The sequence below is a fragment of the Parambassis ranga genome, chromosome 15, assembly GCF_900634625.1.
Source record: "Parambassis ranga chromosome 15, fParRan2.1, whole genome shotgun sequence".
In the NCBI taxonomy this organism is placed as follows: domain Eukaryota; kingdom Metazoa; phylum Chordata; class Actinopteri; family Ambassidae; genus Parambassis; species Parambassis ranga.
Genome location: NC_041035.1, coordinates 15,819,282 through 15,837,533, shown reverse-complemented (window position 1 = coordinate 15,837,533; position 18,252 = coordinate 15,819,282). Strand labels below are relative to the sequence as shown.

The 18,252-nt window shown below is 40.0% G+C and overlaps 1 protein-coding gene across 2 annotated transcripts in view; it reads right to left on the bottom strand.

Annotated features, from left to right (window-relative positions):
• The window catches only part of LOC114447828 (neurexin-1a-like), a 212,632-nt gene that overhangs the window by 106,544 nt on the left and 87,836 nt on the right, over nt 1–18,252 (bottom strand). For both annotated transcript variants that reach the window (XM_028424324.1, XM_028424325.1), the window contains 7 exons: nt 16,327–16,530; nt 14,136–14,162; nt 9,694–9,816; nt 8,448–8,829; nt 7,054–7,244; nt 5,892–6,065; nt 2,834–2,953 (listed from right to left, as the gene is read on the bottom strand). In XM_028424324.1, coding sequence (XP_028280125.1) covers nt 2,834–2,953; nt 5,892–6,065; nt 7,054–7,244; nt 8,448–8,829; nt 9,694–9,816; nt 14,136–14,162; nt 16,327–16,530 — 1,221 coding nt within the window. The remainder of the gene's footprint in view (nt 1–2,833; nt 2,954–5,891; nt 6,066–7,053; nt 7,245–8,447; nt 8,830–9,693; nt 9,817–14,135; nt 14,163–16,326; nt 16,531–18,252) is intronic.

The window sequence follows — 18,252 nt, the reverse complement described above, 5'->3', positions numbered from 1 at the left end:
CGTTTCATTAGAAATGTGCTGCTGAAGTTAGTGATACTCACTGATACTCTATTCTCTTTGTACAGACAGAGAGTGATTTTTCAAAAAGCCAGCCATGAAGAAGAGGCACTTCTCTGACAGCGCAGTGAATTAGAAGTTGTGACACGGAGCCATACGCAGGAAGCACCTTATATTTTGTTTGTAATCATAATTTGTTCTTATTGTGTTAGTGCCAATCAATTTCAGTAATTCTTCTAATCATAATTCTACTAAAACAAAAGAATTTTCAATTAAACTCTCTCTCCATCTACCATTTACTCTGCTGAGGTGAAAGTTGCAATCATAAACTAAATGTAGGCAGTAAAACATTTACCGCAATGGTCCCTAATACACAGAAGAACCCACACTGAAGCTGAATACTGAGATGGCTTTGTAATATTAGCTCTTGCATGATTTGTGACTGACAGCTGTACGATTCATCCCGGCTAAATGTTATGGGGCCAGGGGCTGTGAAATGGATTTCTTCTTCTCGTGATAAGGCAGGGTGCCAAGACTACCCACTGGAGAAATATCTAGAAATGCACTGAGTTCCCCATGAAACTTGCTTTCTGAGGGACCCATTGCTCTGTTGTAAATTGAGTGCATTTCAGCTTATGCAAATATATCTGGTAAAAAGTGATATTTTCTTGTGAGATTCTTTTCTCGCCCTTCCCCCTCCTCCTTTTCCTTCCTTCCCTTCGACTATCCCCATGACAATCCATCAACACAGATAAAACCCAACCGTCTTCAGCTCCATTTTTCCTACTCGCAGATTTTCTGTCTTGCATCACTATTCTGAGGACTCGTTCAATTCATCTGTGGTGAAAGTGATTTCTTGCATGATTTTTCTGTAACATACAGCATCACTTGGGTCTGCACATTGATCGACCCTATTGTTTTGTCAGGTCAGCAGGAATAATAACACCAGCTGTATGAACTAGACACGGCAGGTAGCGCTCCTTTGCTCAGATATAATACATGCAGACATGCCCTCTGAGCCTTTCTGCTCCCAATGCTGTCAATGAGCTCTATGGGCCTGAATGGGATGAATATGTAACACAGAAGCAAAGTTCCAAACTGCATTACCTCCCCCTTTAATACACAAGGAAGGTTCATGGGGAGTTCGCCAACAAAAATATCCCACTAGCACAGCCGTGTACCATCTCTGCTGATCCAAACATGGACTGAGGAATAAAAGGTAGGGCCCAACAAGCAGGGGAGTGCCCAGATCAGGACGAGCCGCACTCTAGCTCACATATCACGGACAGAAGAATCCTTTTAGTGTTATCAGTGGCCGCAGATATGTTCAGGGTGTGAGGCTGCACAAGAATCTATTAACACTTTCTGTTGATAACAAAAGATGGGGGTCCTATCAAGCTGGTACAAGTGACACTGAATGCATTAACATTTATGGTCCTCGCTTCCCTGCTTTTGTGTCATCTCCAAAGTGCCCACTCGGTTCCTTTCTCCTTAATGCAGTTCAGCACTTTGCCCATTCACCCCTTACTGTGTGAACTGCTGCAGAAGAAAATAATGACCAAACAAAATCCCCTATGCATGTTTTGCATAAGGAAGTAGCCCATTTTCTAAAGGTGGAGCAGACATTACCCCAGTTCTCTCAAAAGCTTAACATTAATGAGCACACCGTCCATCAAACACAAGTCCCATTTAAATGTTTTTTTAAAGAGATTAATATCACAAAACTTTTAAATTAAAGTTTTAAAAGCGTGTGTGTGTCTTGGTGTGTGTGTATTAAACATATCAGTCAAGGCAATTCAGATACATGAATGCATTCTGGCAAAATCGCTATAAATAAGTGCATTTTTTATAGTTAATATGATTTATTTGTTGGCTAATTTGACTTGATGTTTTATTCAGAAGAAGACAATGTATGTTGCTCCCTCTAGTGGTACAACTCTTAAATTTTAATGAAGCGTCACACACACTGTATGTGGGAACAGTTTTCCACACTACAGAGCAGCTCTCACCTCCCTCAGAGAAGATAACATATTCAATGCAAAAGCATCAAGAATTATTTTAATTGCCCAATTTACAACACATTCAAGCAGCAGCTACAGTGCACGGCACAGTATAGGCTTTTACTCTGAGCGGTTGGGGAGATTCTAGCGAGCTGTGTGGTTCATGAGGACACAAATACAGCACACAGGCAGGAAATAATGATGAGTATGAATGATGCGTGAAAGCCCAGGCTAAAAATGACCCCGCCGCAACACCCACCTTTGAAGGTCTGAAGTTTTTCCTGGCTTTGTTGACATTAACACATAAATGTAATGAATAATGCATCTAAGACTCTGATATGTGTATCAGTTGTGAACGTATGTTGTGTGATTTACCAGTAGAACGAGGGAAAAAACACCCACAAAAGCATGATCTGAAACAAGCAACAAAGAAAAGCTTTTTACTAAAATCCCAATTTATCAACTGAGAACAGCTGATCTCACCGCCAGTCCACATCAGCTGATCTCCTTCTGTGCATCTAATTGGAAGCTTCTCACAGAGGCTGCCCTATTTAATCTGCTTTAGCCTGCTTACCCTTCCTCCTCTGAGAACTGTTTTGCAGCCCACCTCAACCTCAGGTCTTTTGTATGCTACGTCTCATTTCATCAATGTCATATCCATTGTCGCTGATTCATGTATGTGTGTTCTGTTCTCTTGTTTCTTTGCTGTTGCTGTCATCGCAACAGGCTTTGCCTGTAATGCTTGTTATTTGGACTGAATTTATGCTAACATTATCAGTCTCGAGAAGCAAACAAAGAATAGTGCAACACTGACAGCCAGAAAAGGGAAATCCTACCGTCGTTACACAGTGGTCCTCCAAATGTCGTCATGCTGCAGTCGCAGCTGAAGCCCTCCCACTGCTGAAGACACACACCCTGGTTGGCACATGAATCCTCTTGGCACGTAGTGCTGGGGCCTGAATAAAGAGACAAATATCAACTTAGTGAGCAGACTTCCATAATAGAAGACAACACAACCAACATACTGACACTGACATTAAATGCTACGTTTAGCATCCAGACAATAGGCTTCTGCATACACAGAACAAACATACAGTGCTAGCTGTCATGTCTTGTGGTCCTCCTACACATGCCATTTCAAATTTACATTGTAACCAAGCGTTTCCGTGAACCTTCAATATATGTAAATATGTTCAGTAAACAGACACAACCAAAAACTCAGAGACACAGGAAAAACAACATTAAAAAAACTGTTTTAAATTAATCCAAAGAGATTTAATTTGTTGATTAAAGTGTCGTTTAAATCTTTGATTAGATTGGGATTAAAACTGTAAACTGCATCCTGATCCATCTTCAGTAATTGTAGTGCACACCTATGTAGAACCCTGTTCTTGTAAAATCAGATCACCCAAAATGCAGGACAAGCTGTGAGTGTGGGTGAGACAACTAAACTCTGAACAGAAAGGGCCTGGTGGAGTTTAAATGTAGTCAGTCAGTCAGTCAGTCAGTCAGTCAGTCTGCCCATTATAAGCTATGGAGTATAAGATGTAGGTTCAGTTAATTGGTTAATGAAGCGATGTTAGTGAAATGGGAGGCATTAGTATGGATGAATGTTAATTTATATACTTTCTGTTTATTCTCACTTTATGAGATGTTTTTGTTGAATTTTGAATCTGGCCAAAATTATCAGTTTCAACATCTGAATTATTTTTGAGACATGACATAACATTTTAACAATAACTAAAATATTACTGTGTGGATGTCAATTCACAAACTGCTTTACTGTAATAGCCCACATGGAAAAAAAAATGCTACCTTTGTATTCTGTAATTTCAGTCACAACCATTTTCAGTCCTTCTGTTGTTTGTTTGATCGAGTAATTGCGAAATCTCTGGTCCACTCGTTGCTGAACAATGAAAAATGCTGCACACAGTGTACACTCTGCGATGTGTTTGTTTATAACTACTACTTGAAAAATGCATGTGATGTGCCTTAGATATAGTAGATTAGACAACAGATTTGTAGTGACATACAGTTTATAAAAATATTTTAATTATAAATTACCAAATTCCATGACTTTTTTTAGCTATCAGTCTACAGTGTTCAGAGTTTTTTTATTCCAGCAACTCATTTATGTTTGTGAGCTATAGGAAAGTATTCAATGAATAATTAAACTGTTTATTTAAATGCATCAGAACCATAATAGGCCAGCAGTGTTATTGATTTTTCAGCAAACTTTACTGCAAACTCATAGGCTGATAAGTACTGTTCAAAATATGCTGATAGTGAGGCAGAAAAGATTAGATGAATATAGCATTGCTAAACACTGAGCTAATACAATGATTAATTTCATGTAAAACATAAGGATGAAAAAAAAAATACATAATCCAAGCAGGATAAAACTTGAGAGGCATGCATGATGGTTTTCCACATGTAAAGTCAACTAAATGTAAAAAAATAAAAGCACCAATTAAAACAACACAAGATATGTACATAAAAAATCAAAACATGAGCCCATAGCCGCAGATACAAGATGGTAATACTTGTATTCCTATGGGACTGTTGCCGATTCCATATGGCAGGTGGGTGAATGTGAAATTACGCAGTCATCTTGTTCAGGGACATTGTGGAGGTAAAGACTGTGGAAAAAAAAAAGTGGAGGGCAGAGAGGTAGTGTAGATGCAAACGAGGGAGTGGAGCGTGGGGAGGGATATCAGACTCTGTATCAAACAGACAAAGCTATCTACCTTGCAAGTCAGCTTTCATCAATGCAACTTTTGTCAGCAAAATAATAGGAAAGGAAAAGGCAAAGTATACCAGCTGTTAGTAAAAGCACCAAGAGATGGAGAAACAGAAGCACAGACTGTTGAAGAAGGAGAGACAGAGGGAGGGATGCTCGTCCTCAGTAGGAGCCAGAGGGAGAAAATGATATTGTATAATGAAGGCTGAGTTAAATCAAACTGTAACTCTTAAAAAATAACATCAGCAATATACTGAAAAATAAAGCAAAGCAATTGGTGAGAGGTGGTTTTTGTTCATCAGGCCTAATACACTTTGGAAAAAAGAGGAAAAACTGCTTCTTTCCTCAGCTTTATTTCTATAGTAATAACAAGTATGTGTCTCCATCATCATAATCCCTAATTCTGTGTGGCAAACGATGGAGACAGCAGGTTCAACAGACCTGCACGTGGCACTGGATTTGATTACCTTTGTAATGCTGCAACATGAAGAGATCACAAGTTGCGTACTTGATAGAAAAAGAGTGGATGAATTGTGAAATTAAACTAAGTGACTGATGCAGAAAAATAAATCAAATATTGTCTCTGGATGCGGTGTGCACATTAGACTGGGCAAATGATATTCATGCATGCAACAAAGGCTTCATACATAATTCAAAAGGATTGCTCCTGGCAAACTCTCAGATCCAGCAAGCATGCATAGAGCAAAACAGAATGGGGATAAAATGGGAAATAACACTGGCAGTACAAATATGGCAGAGAGAATAATCAGATTATGGCCAAGTGAAACAGAAATGATTGCCTGTGGAGAAGTGTCAGTGCTTGATGCATTCTAACACAATGCTAACACACTTTATGGATGTTAAATTATGAGCCACAGGTTGCCAGCAGGGGTGTCTCAGTGGGTGTGCTTCAATGTGTGGACAAGCTTGTTCCATAGTCCTGCTATGACCCCTTATTTGAATTTTTTTGGCAAATGGACTTTAAACCGAGAAGTAAATGAATATTAAAATTGTGTAGGCTGTTTGTCAAGTGTATCAAAAATCCAAAAAAAAACTAAAACACTTCTAATCCCGGCTTCAGTTGTGCATGTTTTAAACTCAAAAAACAAAATCGGAAAAAAACAGCACTAGTTTTGGACTGATTGACTACTCACCTTCACATCCTCTCTCTATCTGCCCCACACAGTCCACAGCATCAGACATCAGGTCTGGGAGCCGCCCGTTCAGATCCATTGATGCCAGACAACCTTGAAAACCCTCCTTGGCATGCACCAGCTTGGGCAGCTCCTTGTACATCTCCTTAGCAACTCCACCAATGTAAAGGTTACCTGTGAAGACAAGAAAAATGTGACAACACTGACCCCTAGTGGAAGTGAGGCATGGTATGTCAAGGCAAGGCAAAGCTGCTTCATTTATAGCTGCTATTCACAGAATTTACACAATTAAAAAATAGGGGTTAGAGGAGAACATTAGAGAGCAGTGTAGAAGTTGTGAAAAAGAAAATAGTGTTTAACTTGGATTTGGTCAGGGTTGGGGTCATATGGGTTTAATTTTTTTTTTTGCTGCATGGAACTGAAACGCTGCTTCATCGTGTTTAACTGACGACCACCAGGCCCATGTTAGATGTCCTCAGGGTCAGGGAAGGTTTATATAGCATATGAAATATAAATGGATTTATACACAAGTAGTGATGTATTAAAGTCAATTCTTTGAGATGGGGAGCTGATGAAGAGATTTCAGGATTGGAGTAATGTCATCATACTTCCTGTCTTTAGTCAGGACCCAAGCAGCACCATTCTGAATGTACTGAAGCTTGTTTTGAGAGCCCAGTGAGCAGACCATACAATAATCTAATCTGCTAAAAATAAATGTGCGGGTGAGTCTGTCTTGGTCTTGTGTTGTACTAAGCCTACCTTTATTAAGCTTGTTGTAATAAGTACCAAGAATTCCACGTGGAATATTCTAGACATGCATTGCAGCCTTTTGAATTATTCGCCAGTGAAGGACGACAGGAGGTTAATTATTGTCAGTCCTGCTTAAGAAACATGTTTTAATTAACTACATTATCAGCTTTTGATAAGAACATTTACAACAGTCTTCAAGGTAGAACATTTTGCTGATATTTATTGTAATACTGTTAGTAACTGATAAATCTTTAAAATACTTTTAGAAAAAGGTTGTTAAACATTCACTGTGTTCACAGTGGAGCATTAGAATTCTTGCTCAATGACTTTACAAAGAAGTAGAAACCAGGCATAGTTGAAAAAAAAATTAAAATATGCAAAATAAATAACAACATAAGTAATGTATACACACCTTTCAGGTCGAGGTTTTTGGCTCCTGTGGTCGTCTGCGTTGTGATCTTGGTGTCAATCTTGACCGTATGAAGGTTGTTGGTGTCTCTGGAGATTATGACGTTATGCCAGTGGTTGTCATTCAGGGGTTTGTTTGAGTTTCCTTTAATTAAATGGGCTCCGTTCCCCAGATCAGACACATAGTGCAGGTAACTGGAAGTAGATATTGAACAATATGAGTGGACTCAGCAGTCAAAACTCATCAGGAGGACTGAAAAAGGATCTCAGGTAGTGTGAGTGCATCAAAAATAGTCTTAGTTTTAGGTATATTTACAAGACTGTGTGTGTTCTTTGATTTTCTCAACCAACCATCTGACCTACATGACACTAGATTACTAGACAGTAGAAGGACAAGTGTGTACTTGATTTCCAAAACAAATTTCAAATTCGGATCAGTCACCCCACAGGACAGTCTTCCACCTTGCATTAGCATCATAAATGAGCCCAGTGAGGAGAAAGGCTTTCTGCACTGTGAGGCTCTCTGACATGGTTGTTTATGTTCTTTCTCTCTTTAAGTTACTGTAGCATCCTAAGTTTTATGTGGAAGTGTCAGGAATAATTAGAAAAGCATTAGAAATATTTCAAAACTACGGATGTGCCTGAATGTTAAAATGTGCAAATGTGTGAGTATCAGGAAGTGCAGCTGTCTGAAAAGACAGCTAATTGGCAGGTCACAGAATTAACAAAGGCCTGTAGGCTGAACAAATCTGCCCTAAATTCATTGGTTTACAGGCAATTTATGATTTGCATGCCTATTTTAATTAAAATATATGACTTCAATATTTAGCATGCTGAACACCCTAACTGCAGGCTGTACTTAAAAGAAGGTTATTCTATAGAGCTGTGTTTGAGCAATAAGAAATGCACCCCTGTGTAGTTGATTCCCTTTTATGTTGGGCATTTGCCGTGCCTTCATGAAGATTAAAAGGAACAGTAATAGCCGATAGCTTTTTCACTAAATATTCTGGCACTGAGGTGATAAGAGAAGAATGTGCAGTCCCACAGTAATGTCATAAAACTGTCAAGAATAATATTCTGTTTGAAAACTGTCATATATATATGAAGAGTTATTTTAATATTAAAGGCATAATACATTTAAATGGAGGTTTTACATAAATTAAAACCACCTACTTTGGTAATAGTTCAGCTCAAGTAAAAGCTTCTCATGTTTGAAGGTAGCTGTGTCCTATGAATGCAGTGTGTACTGTATGTAAACAGTGACAGCAAAACACAAGCCAGAGGACCACCCACACCAAATCAAACTGCAGGACATGCACTGGGTCCTTGACAAACTCCAGCCAAAACAATACAAAAACACCACAGCAGTGTAGGCATGACAGAGAAGTATCCTCTTACCCTTTGACTAGCTCCACCACAATGAAGTCATTCCCATCCCCACCGTTATACAGGATGAGGCCATCAGAGGAGGTGGTTTTGAACTGAAAGAAAAGGTGCATGGAGTAGTAGGCCTGCAGTGTAGTGAGAATCATATAGCTGGAGCGCGACTTGAAGGTGACGGGGTCGGCAATGATGTTCTTGTAGCCAATCATGGCATTGAGCTCACAGTAATCAATGTCACCATTTTTACACAGGTCTATGTAGGCCATGCCATTGAAGGAGAGGCTCTGGAGGTGGCCAATGAAGTTGGAGGGCACCACAGACATGTAGCGCTTCTCTGTCACAATGCCCGTCTCAATGTTATGGAACTCCAGTTGGGTGTGGTCACCCGCCATTTGACCTTTGATTAGTAGAGGAGGGGGAGGGAGAGAGGAAGTTATTGGTGGTTGATAACAGTAAGCTGCTTTACAATTGAAGGATCCCCTGGAGATCCTCGCTACTGACAGAAAAAAACTACCACATTAAAATATATAAATATCAACTGAAATGGAAGTTGATTTTCTCTTATTTGGGCAGGCAACAGTTAAATGACTAGGCCAGGATTTGCAGGCTCTGGGAGCAAATACTAAGTATAGAATTTATATTTATGTTTCTATCGATGAATTGTAGTGTTTTCATAGCTCAATCCATTGAGAAAGCTGCAGGTTTATAGACTAAATAACTCAATACAGCTAATGAATACATGTATGAACTAGATTTTAGCTATATTTTAGCTCTTAATGTAGTTGTAGTCATATTAATTAAATTCTTCCAGGTTAGCAGCACCTGACCACCATCATAGACTCTACTCTGGTAGAAAATGAAGGATGAGGATGCAGCATTCACTTGCAATGCGCAACATCACCACTAGATGCCAATGAATCCTACACACTGGTCCTTACATCTGTTCTAGTCTTGTCTATGTTTTTTGTAATCTGCTAGTACTGGGGTGTAGATTCCATAGTAACATTTACTTAGATTGGCGGTGTAGTATCTATAAATTTATCTAACATTGTTCAAGGATGGATGTTTTAAATGATCTTTTGTTCAAATGGATATTGGTGCTTTAAGTCATGCTAAAAAAAGGGATAATGACTTTTTTTAACAGCTGTGCCTGCCACCACAATGATTAATACAAAATAGTTGACTTGAAGATGCCCTTCATTCTGTCATAGAGATTGCATATCTTAGAATCGTTATGTATCGATGAGAGGATGAGAAGTACCTTCTACAGGCGGGAGATCGTCTACGGTCAGTTTCAAACTCTTTCCCCTTCTGAACACACGCACTGTGTGCCACTCATTATCGTTCAGATTCTGACCCGCAAAAATAGTCTCTGGACCTTTGCCTGCAGGACAGTCCAAACAGCGGTTAACACACATGCATACATGCACACACACACAAAACAGAGAGGCAGAAATATAGTAGATAGAAACAAAATCAGAGAATCGAAAGAAGAACAGAGTGAATGAGTGAAGCAGTTGGACAGAGGCAGAAAACATTAAGGTAAACACAGTTAATGATGCATAAGAACACATCATTCTGACTTGCATTTGCAGCACTGATCGCACCATTAGCCAGGGCATCAAATTTCGAAATTCTCACTGAACACCATTTTCATTGAACAAAGAGGGGGGAGGCAGTAATCAGGATGTCACATTGTTATTACCGACAATATTTACACTAACTGTTTATTTCTGTGAGTGGGTAATGTTTGCGCTTTAGTTAAAAGAAACAAATGAGTATGGCTGATCTCTTCTTCCTTGTGAGGCTCTCCATTCCCATAATGCCACTTGGTGGCAGCAAATAACCACCAAAAGGCCACGACTGAGGGAGGCACTTAACAACAGAGCATCACTCTCCATCTTGTTTACCTACGACAGTGCGAGCCAGTATTTGATTTCTCTCATGTCCACCACATCAAATACAATAGCGATGCAGAAAGAAATACTCCCATAATGCAAACAGTGTGCAATAAAAAAAACATACTGAAAGGAAAAACAAACAAGCCAATCTGGTTATAGAGAAAAAAAGGAAATACAGAGTGTGCATATCAGCAACCTAAATAACTAAACTATCATTTTTTTTCTTATAAATCTCATGCATTTTTATTAAAATATTCAATACGTCCTGAAACTACCATATTCATATTTCATGTGGTGTGCCATTGCTAGCAGGCCAACATGGACGTGACACACAGAACCACTGTGCCAAAAACCTCAAGGAGAGATTTGGAATTACTGATAAATCAGAGAAAATACGCCAAATCTCTGTGATCTCGCCAAGAGATGCGTTCCTCCATTAGAAGGCTGTGGTCCAACTGGGGCAGCACATTATTTTTTCATACAGCCTCCGTCTTAGAGCATCTTTGAATTGCTATATAGCTCTGATGTTCCCTGCTGGGCACACATAACCAAACAAGCCAATGAGGACATGCCACTGTGACAGTATTAAAATCCCCAGGCTCCAGATACCTTGCCCACTGTGGGGAGCGTTTCAGATGGGTGCCAGGTTCATTCGCCTGAACCCATTTATGACTATTTATTTCCTGCTTTTCTGCAATCTTCAAAGCTCTGGTGCAATGTGTATGCAAATCTGAGGGTGCCAAAGTACCGGGACACACTCAATCTCAGAGGCACAGTTCTGCTTTGTAAGCACTAAACACCGGGGCAGGATTGAAACCAGACGGCTGGCGAGGGATTAAGGAGGAGAGATATAAAATAATGGGATGGAGTTGGACTTGAAAGCATGCTTGATCTTTGCCTTCCATCATTCTGTCCTTGTTGCTCTCCAAGGAAGAAAGAAAGGGAATAGGGGGAAAGAGGTCAATCACATCAAGAAGCACATTCCTGGACAACATTCACCACTGATTTTTATGCCTATAGTGCAGTCTGTGGTCCGTACCACCAACTGCTGGCCTGACATTACAAGGCCTTTAGTCCAATGTCTGCTGTGTCCAGCCCTCACTGATGGTGATCTATCTGCTGTGATGGATCTACAGTGATCTCTCCACGCCTCAGTGACTTCAGGCCCAAGGGAACAGTGGAGAAGTGTGGCACAGGGCAGCATGAGAAGATGTGATTATCCAGTCAATCAGCTCTGGCTAGAGGGATGACAGGTCAGATACTGGTGCTGCCCGCCTCGACACTGTGACTCACACAGGTGGAGGGAAGAGGAACTCACTGACCGAGCAGCAGCCCACTGCGTTGGATTACTGTCAAAACAGACATCAAAGCCAGACAAACATGGCACAGAAAGCTTTATTAGCAGGCTAGTCCAACGAGTGCCCTGCTCACTTAAAGGCTATTGTCTGAGCAAGCGGAGATTACATAGTGTTAAAAACATGATGGCAATTAATACTAATCTGCTACTATGAGACTCATGAATGTTGGTTATTTTTGTAGCCAGTTACGAAAGCTTTATCATGGCATTGCACCTAATCAGTTAGAGACTGTTCAGTGATCTACATGATGGTGTATGCTGTATTTAGGTATGCGCCACATGGTAAAAAATGTCTTTGAATTTGTACAGTGCATACAGGTGTAATGTCCATGTAAAACTGTTGCCTGCAGCTCTTTCACACTATAAAGGGAAAAAAGAAATTATGGCGAAGATAAGAAAAAAGTGATACAGCTCAAAAAGGTCACTGAGAGGATAAATACACCGAGTTCCCCCAATAATTGCAATTTGGCTACATTTTGATTATCTAGCAAATAATAGAGGACAGAGAATGTGAGCCAATCTGTCACAAGATATTTTTAGTTCATATTTTCAGTTTGTTGTCACTCAGCGCCTGTTAACAGTGTTTAAGTTGAAGTGGCAGTGTTTTCTTCAGACAGCTCTGAGCAGCCCCAGGGAGCCAAGGTCCCTAATTGACAGTGATGTGTTCTTTGAGTCGGTGCTGAAATTCTTCATCCATCGAGCTGACCGGAGCTGCAGCGCCTGACAAGATACATTAATTAACACTGAAAAAAATGAAGACCAAAATAACAACCTACAAAAAAAAAAGGAATTAAACGCTAAGTCTTCATAAATGGAAATGAACTGGCTTAACACTGTTCTTTCCAAGAACTTCAATTAAACATTTTCCTTTGACACAATTAGGTCTGGATCTATTAAAGGCAGACCTGCTGTTTACTGCCTCCTGCTCTTTGTACTTAAACATAAGCTTTCTTTTTACACATATTGACAGAATCAAAATGTTTATGAAGTTCTACAGCTGTATGTTAGCATTAATAAAATGCATTATATAAATAAGACATATAGCCATGTAAAACTGTTTTATATGGAGAAGGAAAGAGCTACATCCAGAATTCAGACTAATGTAATACATTATTCTAACAGCTGACATCAGACTATTCAGCCTGTTATACACCATTTGATTTAGTGACTCAAGAAATGTTCATATAACTAACAAATTTGGAGACTGTTTACAGAGCAAATATTAGTATTACAGCTGTGTGTATGCACCGATTATTCGCTATTCACACTCTCCTCATAAACCAAGGATGACCTTTTAAAGCAGTGAAATGGAGGAATTAGAGCTTAGAGCTTTTTATTTGCATACACAAACAAGGGATGCTATCCAAGATGCATGAACAATGCTATTTAGCATTTAGAAAGGTGTAAAGAAAGGCTGGCTCACAGAAGCATGTCTAGAGGTCACGTCATGTGATTCTGTGTGGGGGCGTTTTGTTGTGTAAGTCTACACTTCTCATCAGGCGATGACCTTCAGCTAACTGTAACATTTTACACAAAAAGAGATCTAACACTTTTCAGGGAACACTTTGTCCTCATATACAGCATGTGACCCAGTCTGGCTCATTATGACAGAGCTTAAACTGTCTAATTTCTGTTGGTATTTACTGATCCCAGGACTGTCACTTCAGAATCATTAAACAGGGGGGAAAAAGGGGGCTCATGTATTATGACTCCAGAGAAGTAATTATTAATTCATCACTGTTCCTGAATAATAAATGTCAAGGATATTTACCTCCCAAAATATTGCAATGTAACCTCTTTGTTCACACACATACACAAACACACACATATATCCACCGCCAATTCCACAACAAGATCTATTTTCTGTCGCTCCCTTTTCATCCCATTCTTTCTGCTCTGTGAGGCAGGTTAATGAGAATAATAAAATCACACTCTGTATTTCCTCTGTGCTTTGAATGGCCTCATCAATTTACAACTGGCGTGAAATACTGAAGAAGAAAGGAAACAAAAAAAAAAGAGAGAAAAAGGGGGTAGACGGAGAAATCATGCATGTCTAAAATACCTGCACGTCCACGAGCAGAAAAGCTTCATTAATTAAAAACAACTCAGAATCACAGCTCACTGCCATATTTGGGGTTTGTCATTAATTTATGCTTCCCTCCATTCCTGCCACTCTTGTCATTACTCTCCTGGACACTGCCAAGAATTCCTTATATGCCCTCATAGCTCTTCGAATTTTTGGTTTGATGACACACAGTATCAATGTCATTGCAAGGGGCAAGTCAGATACTAATTAAACACTAATTAAATTCCTGTTTTTTTGTACTTTGAGGGTCATATAACATCATAATGAGACAAAAATAATGAGCAACATCGCTATGAAACATTTCTAGGTACTGAAAAAAAAAGAGTTTCAGAGAAGAAGAAAGGTGAACAGTGACTTACTGGAGGTACAGTTAATCCTGATACAATCTAGATGGGGAAGAATAGATGAGAGATAAATTCATCTTTCAACGTTACAGCTGCAGACATCATTAAAGCATACAGTCCACCCCTCTGGGGACACACACACGGACACTGTCCGTCCTCTGATGCTCTCACCCAATGGCCCCCGAGCTGCAGGCTAGCGAGCTGGTAAAAGCTCTGCAGTGTAGACATGCCAGAGGAGCACAGTGTAATACATGGTACAGAAAAGTAGAATCAGATAAGCTCAGGTTTTGTTATATGTCATTATTCACACTGCTTTGTTTTTTTTAAAGGGGCTATTATTTTTACACAGTGCTGGAGGATTCCTGTATTGAAGATGTTCATAATGAGAGCATCAGATTTTGGTCAGGGTCAGACAGGGCCAAATGGAAAGAATCCCAACTCCTCCCCCACCCCTCCATTTCTCCAAATACATCTACTATGTGGCCATAAAAGATTAGTTTAACATGGTGCTCTGCCACCTTTGTTACATTTAATAATGTAATAGCTTTACAACGAACCACAAAGTGATGTGCACTGACAAATGTAGTAGTATTCCTCCTACAGTGATAAAAATGTGCTTATGGAGTAGAATGTATTATTTTATATTATGCTTCTGTTTACATACGCTGCTAGTTATTCTGTTTCTTACTCTACTATAAATAAAAAAAACATAACAGCTTAGACATTTTTATATTATACTTACTGCTACAATATGAGCAGGCGGTCATATTTGTTTAACCTTATTGCATCAGTAAAAAATCTCATATTCTCCACTCCACTGTAGAAGTAGGTAAAAATGTGTCGCTACCAGTGATGTTACTAATTTTACATGAAGCAGTTCTTTCTTTGTAAGCACCAAAGATCATCTTGACTCCACTCCAACAACTTTATCTGCTTTATTGTACTAAATATCAACCTTAAGCTCTTTCAGCGTTCTGTATGTCCCTTTACCTCTCTGTTTCCTGAGGCTGAGCTTGTCTCTGGCTCTGAGAAAGGTGACCCAGATTGAACTCCCTCCCCTCCTTCCCATTTGGCCCTGCTTGTCATGTGTTGTCAACCACAGCAGAAAAGTGGTCGCAAACAGCCAGAGACCAACACTAGCCTACCCGTACAGGGAATGCTCTGCTTTTTTGTTTTTTTGCTTTTTGTTTTGAATCAGGCATAAGTAAGACAGGCTTCAGAGACTGATGGCCTGGGACAAACAAAAACTCTAAAATGTGTCAAAGATAATTTCAAAAGTAAACACAAAATGGTGGCCTTTTCTTTCGATCTTTTTGTAGTCGCAGTGATGTGACTTGTCAGCCCTGTCAGTGTGTGGCGCTGTGGTCTTCTATGGTCGTTGACAGACTGTCTACTTTGCATGCACGGCTAAACGGCTCCGCTTAGGGAGCCCATTTCTGTTTAGCCAGTGGAAAGGAGAAATAGACGGCTATCATTTGCGCAGCATTGCTCTGTTTGAGAGATATCAAACTTTTCACAGACATCATTGGATCCTTTCCTGAGCAAATAAGCACAGACACACACACAACAGAACGCCTGTGTGTCTTTCATTTTGTCCTCAATTTCCTGCTTTTTTTGCTGTAGGCGAGAGGGATATGTCTTTCCCTGTGCTCATTTAAGACACTGTTGCTGGCTTATGTGCAATCATGCATTCCTCCTACTATGATTAAAGTGCATAGGAATTGCATTAAATTATCATATGTACAGGGCACTGATTGTCCATAACTTACAACTGAGTGCTGCATTGTATCATTAATAGGTAGCAGCAGATGGATTTCTGTATTATAAACATGCTCTAACTTCATATGAATTATTAGCTTCCTGTAAGTGAAGCAGCAGTAGGAGAGGAGTGTGTGTCCTTTCAGAGCATTGCAGATCTATAGCTGTTGATCGGAGTTAGTTGATGGAGTGGGCAGCAAGCATTCCCTGCTGGGCAATGGTAGCTGTGTGCTCAACTGGCAGTGAGCAGAGAGCCGCAGACTCTTCTCATTGAAAGTCTTTACACCATCTCTGTCTATTCAATATATGTAATGAGTAATTGGTGCCTGTGTGTGTGTAGGAGAGTGGGAGAGAGCGAGAGAGAGTGAGAGAGAGAGAGGGTGTATATGTGCATTTGAAAGTGTTATCTGACTTTTCCGCTGTAGTCTATGTACATCTGAGGTGTTACCTAAATTGACAGTCAGGCGGACACGGCTGCTTTCCAACTCGAGACGCAGATTGTCAGTGGAGTCTCGAGACGTGGTGGCTATTAGGATGCCATAGGCTCGCTGGGATCGGAAGCGCAGGGACACGTCCTCGGCCTCTGTGTGCATCACTACTGGTAGCTGCACCTTCATAAACTTGCTGCCATCGTAGCTGAGAATAGTCGCCTCTGCAGAGAGAAAAAATAAGATGAGTTGATTGGGTGGAATGAATTGCAGCAGTTTTATGGTAAACCAATGACCGGAGCTGTCAGCTCAACTTAAAATGATGTCCAGTTTGTGGGTAAAATTTAGTGTTGAGACTTTCGATCTTGATGAAAAAAGCACACTTGTGACTGGATGTAAGTTTTTCTAAGACAGAAGCTTCAGAGAGGGCTACTGCTACTGAGACAGTGAGTCTTTTTAGATACCAATAGTCTGAGTCTTGTCTTATTTGTGTGTGGTGGACTTCATCAGTGAAAACAGGACCCCGTCCTGTATCTATGGCATTAAGGATGAAAAGGCATTAAATGCATCATGATAGAAAAGAAAAATAGAAAACTAATAGAGTTAATGTTCTACAGAGCACGTGCCAACATTGCACCTACAATTTTGATATGTGCAATATAACAGTGGCAAACTACAAAAGGACAAATTGGTATTGACTGAGGAAAAAAAATGTGACAGGATTGTAATAGTCTCTGGACCTTGAATATTGAGCTTCTGCTCAGGGTGACTGCATTTACTCAAAGCATTAAGCACCCGTGTGGAGAAATGCTGGGGAGATTGTTTAACACTGGCAGGAGGTTGTAACAACATTTCCGCTAGTGTAACTAAACCATAACCTAATAACAAAGCCATTACTGCAGCTCCAGTGCTGAGACAGATAGAAAGCTAGTTGGAGGGACGGGAGATGGGAGAGTGGTGGGGGTGATAGGGTACCAGTGTACACACATCACCTCATCACCACTTCCGCGTAACACAGACCCAATGTCACATCCATCCCCTGGGATGACTCCGTCACATTCCTCACCCAAATCCAATTTCTCCACGCCCTCCTGGGGTACGCTGCAGATGACAGGGGTGTGTGACAAACGAGGTCTCACTGCTAAACTGTCTGCTTCCTGCCAGGCAGCCGAAGCAAAGAGCTGCATTTGGAAACTGTTAGCAGACGGCAGGAAAAATGGAGCAACTGTTCAAGCTCCTAATGCCTGAAAAATGTTGGTCGCTGTTATATGAGCTAGAACCAAGAGTAAACCCAGCTAGAGCAAATAGCTGCAACAGCGAGCATCTGACGTCTACTCTAGAAGATATGTGACTATGCTTCATTCTGTGTATGCTAATACAAACAATAGCATTCTGTTGCGCAGGTGTATGTTTTTGCTCATAAAGTGAGACATGAGAATGGTGTATGAGTGACAGATCTGAGTGCTGATTTCTGCCACAGCATTAACACCCTTTAAAGTGCCTCAGTCTGAAATAAGATCTTTTATACTTGCAATGATGGTCAGGCTAAAAATGGAAACACAAAAAGAGGAAAACATCAAACACATGCACTTATAATGAGTATTTGTTTATCTGTTTTTATAAAATTATACCAGCACTGCTTTGTTAATTGCCAACTGTATATGATTATAGTTCAGTCAATAGTACACTTTTATAAAGGTCTATATCCGGTAATATATGATGTACTTTTACATCATACTCTTAAAACCTTTCTTGTCACATAGAGAAACTACTGAGAAAATATTGCATCTTTGCTAAGAGTCATATAAGGGGTGGTGTAAATAAATAAGAATGCATCAGAATATATGAAAATATGGAGAATGACGTGAGAGAATCATTACCTAATGCAAAGTGAGTACCTGTCAAAAATCCAATCCCGGACGCCCAGTCATTTTTAATGCCATTCC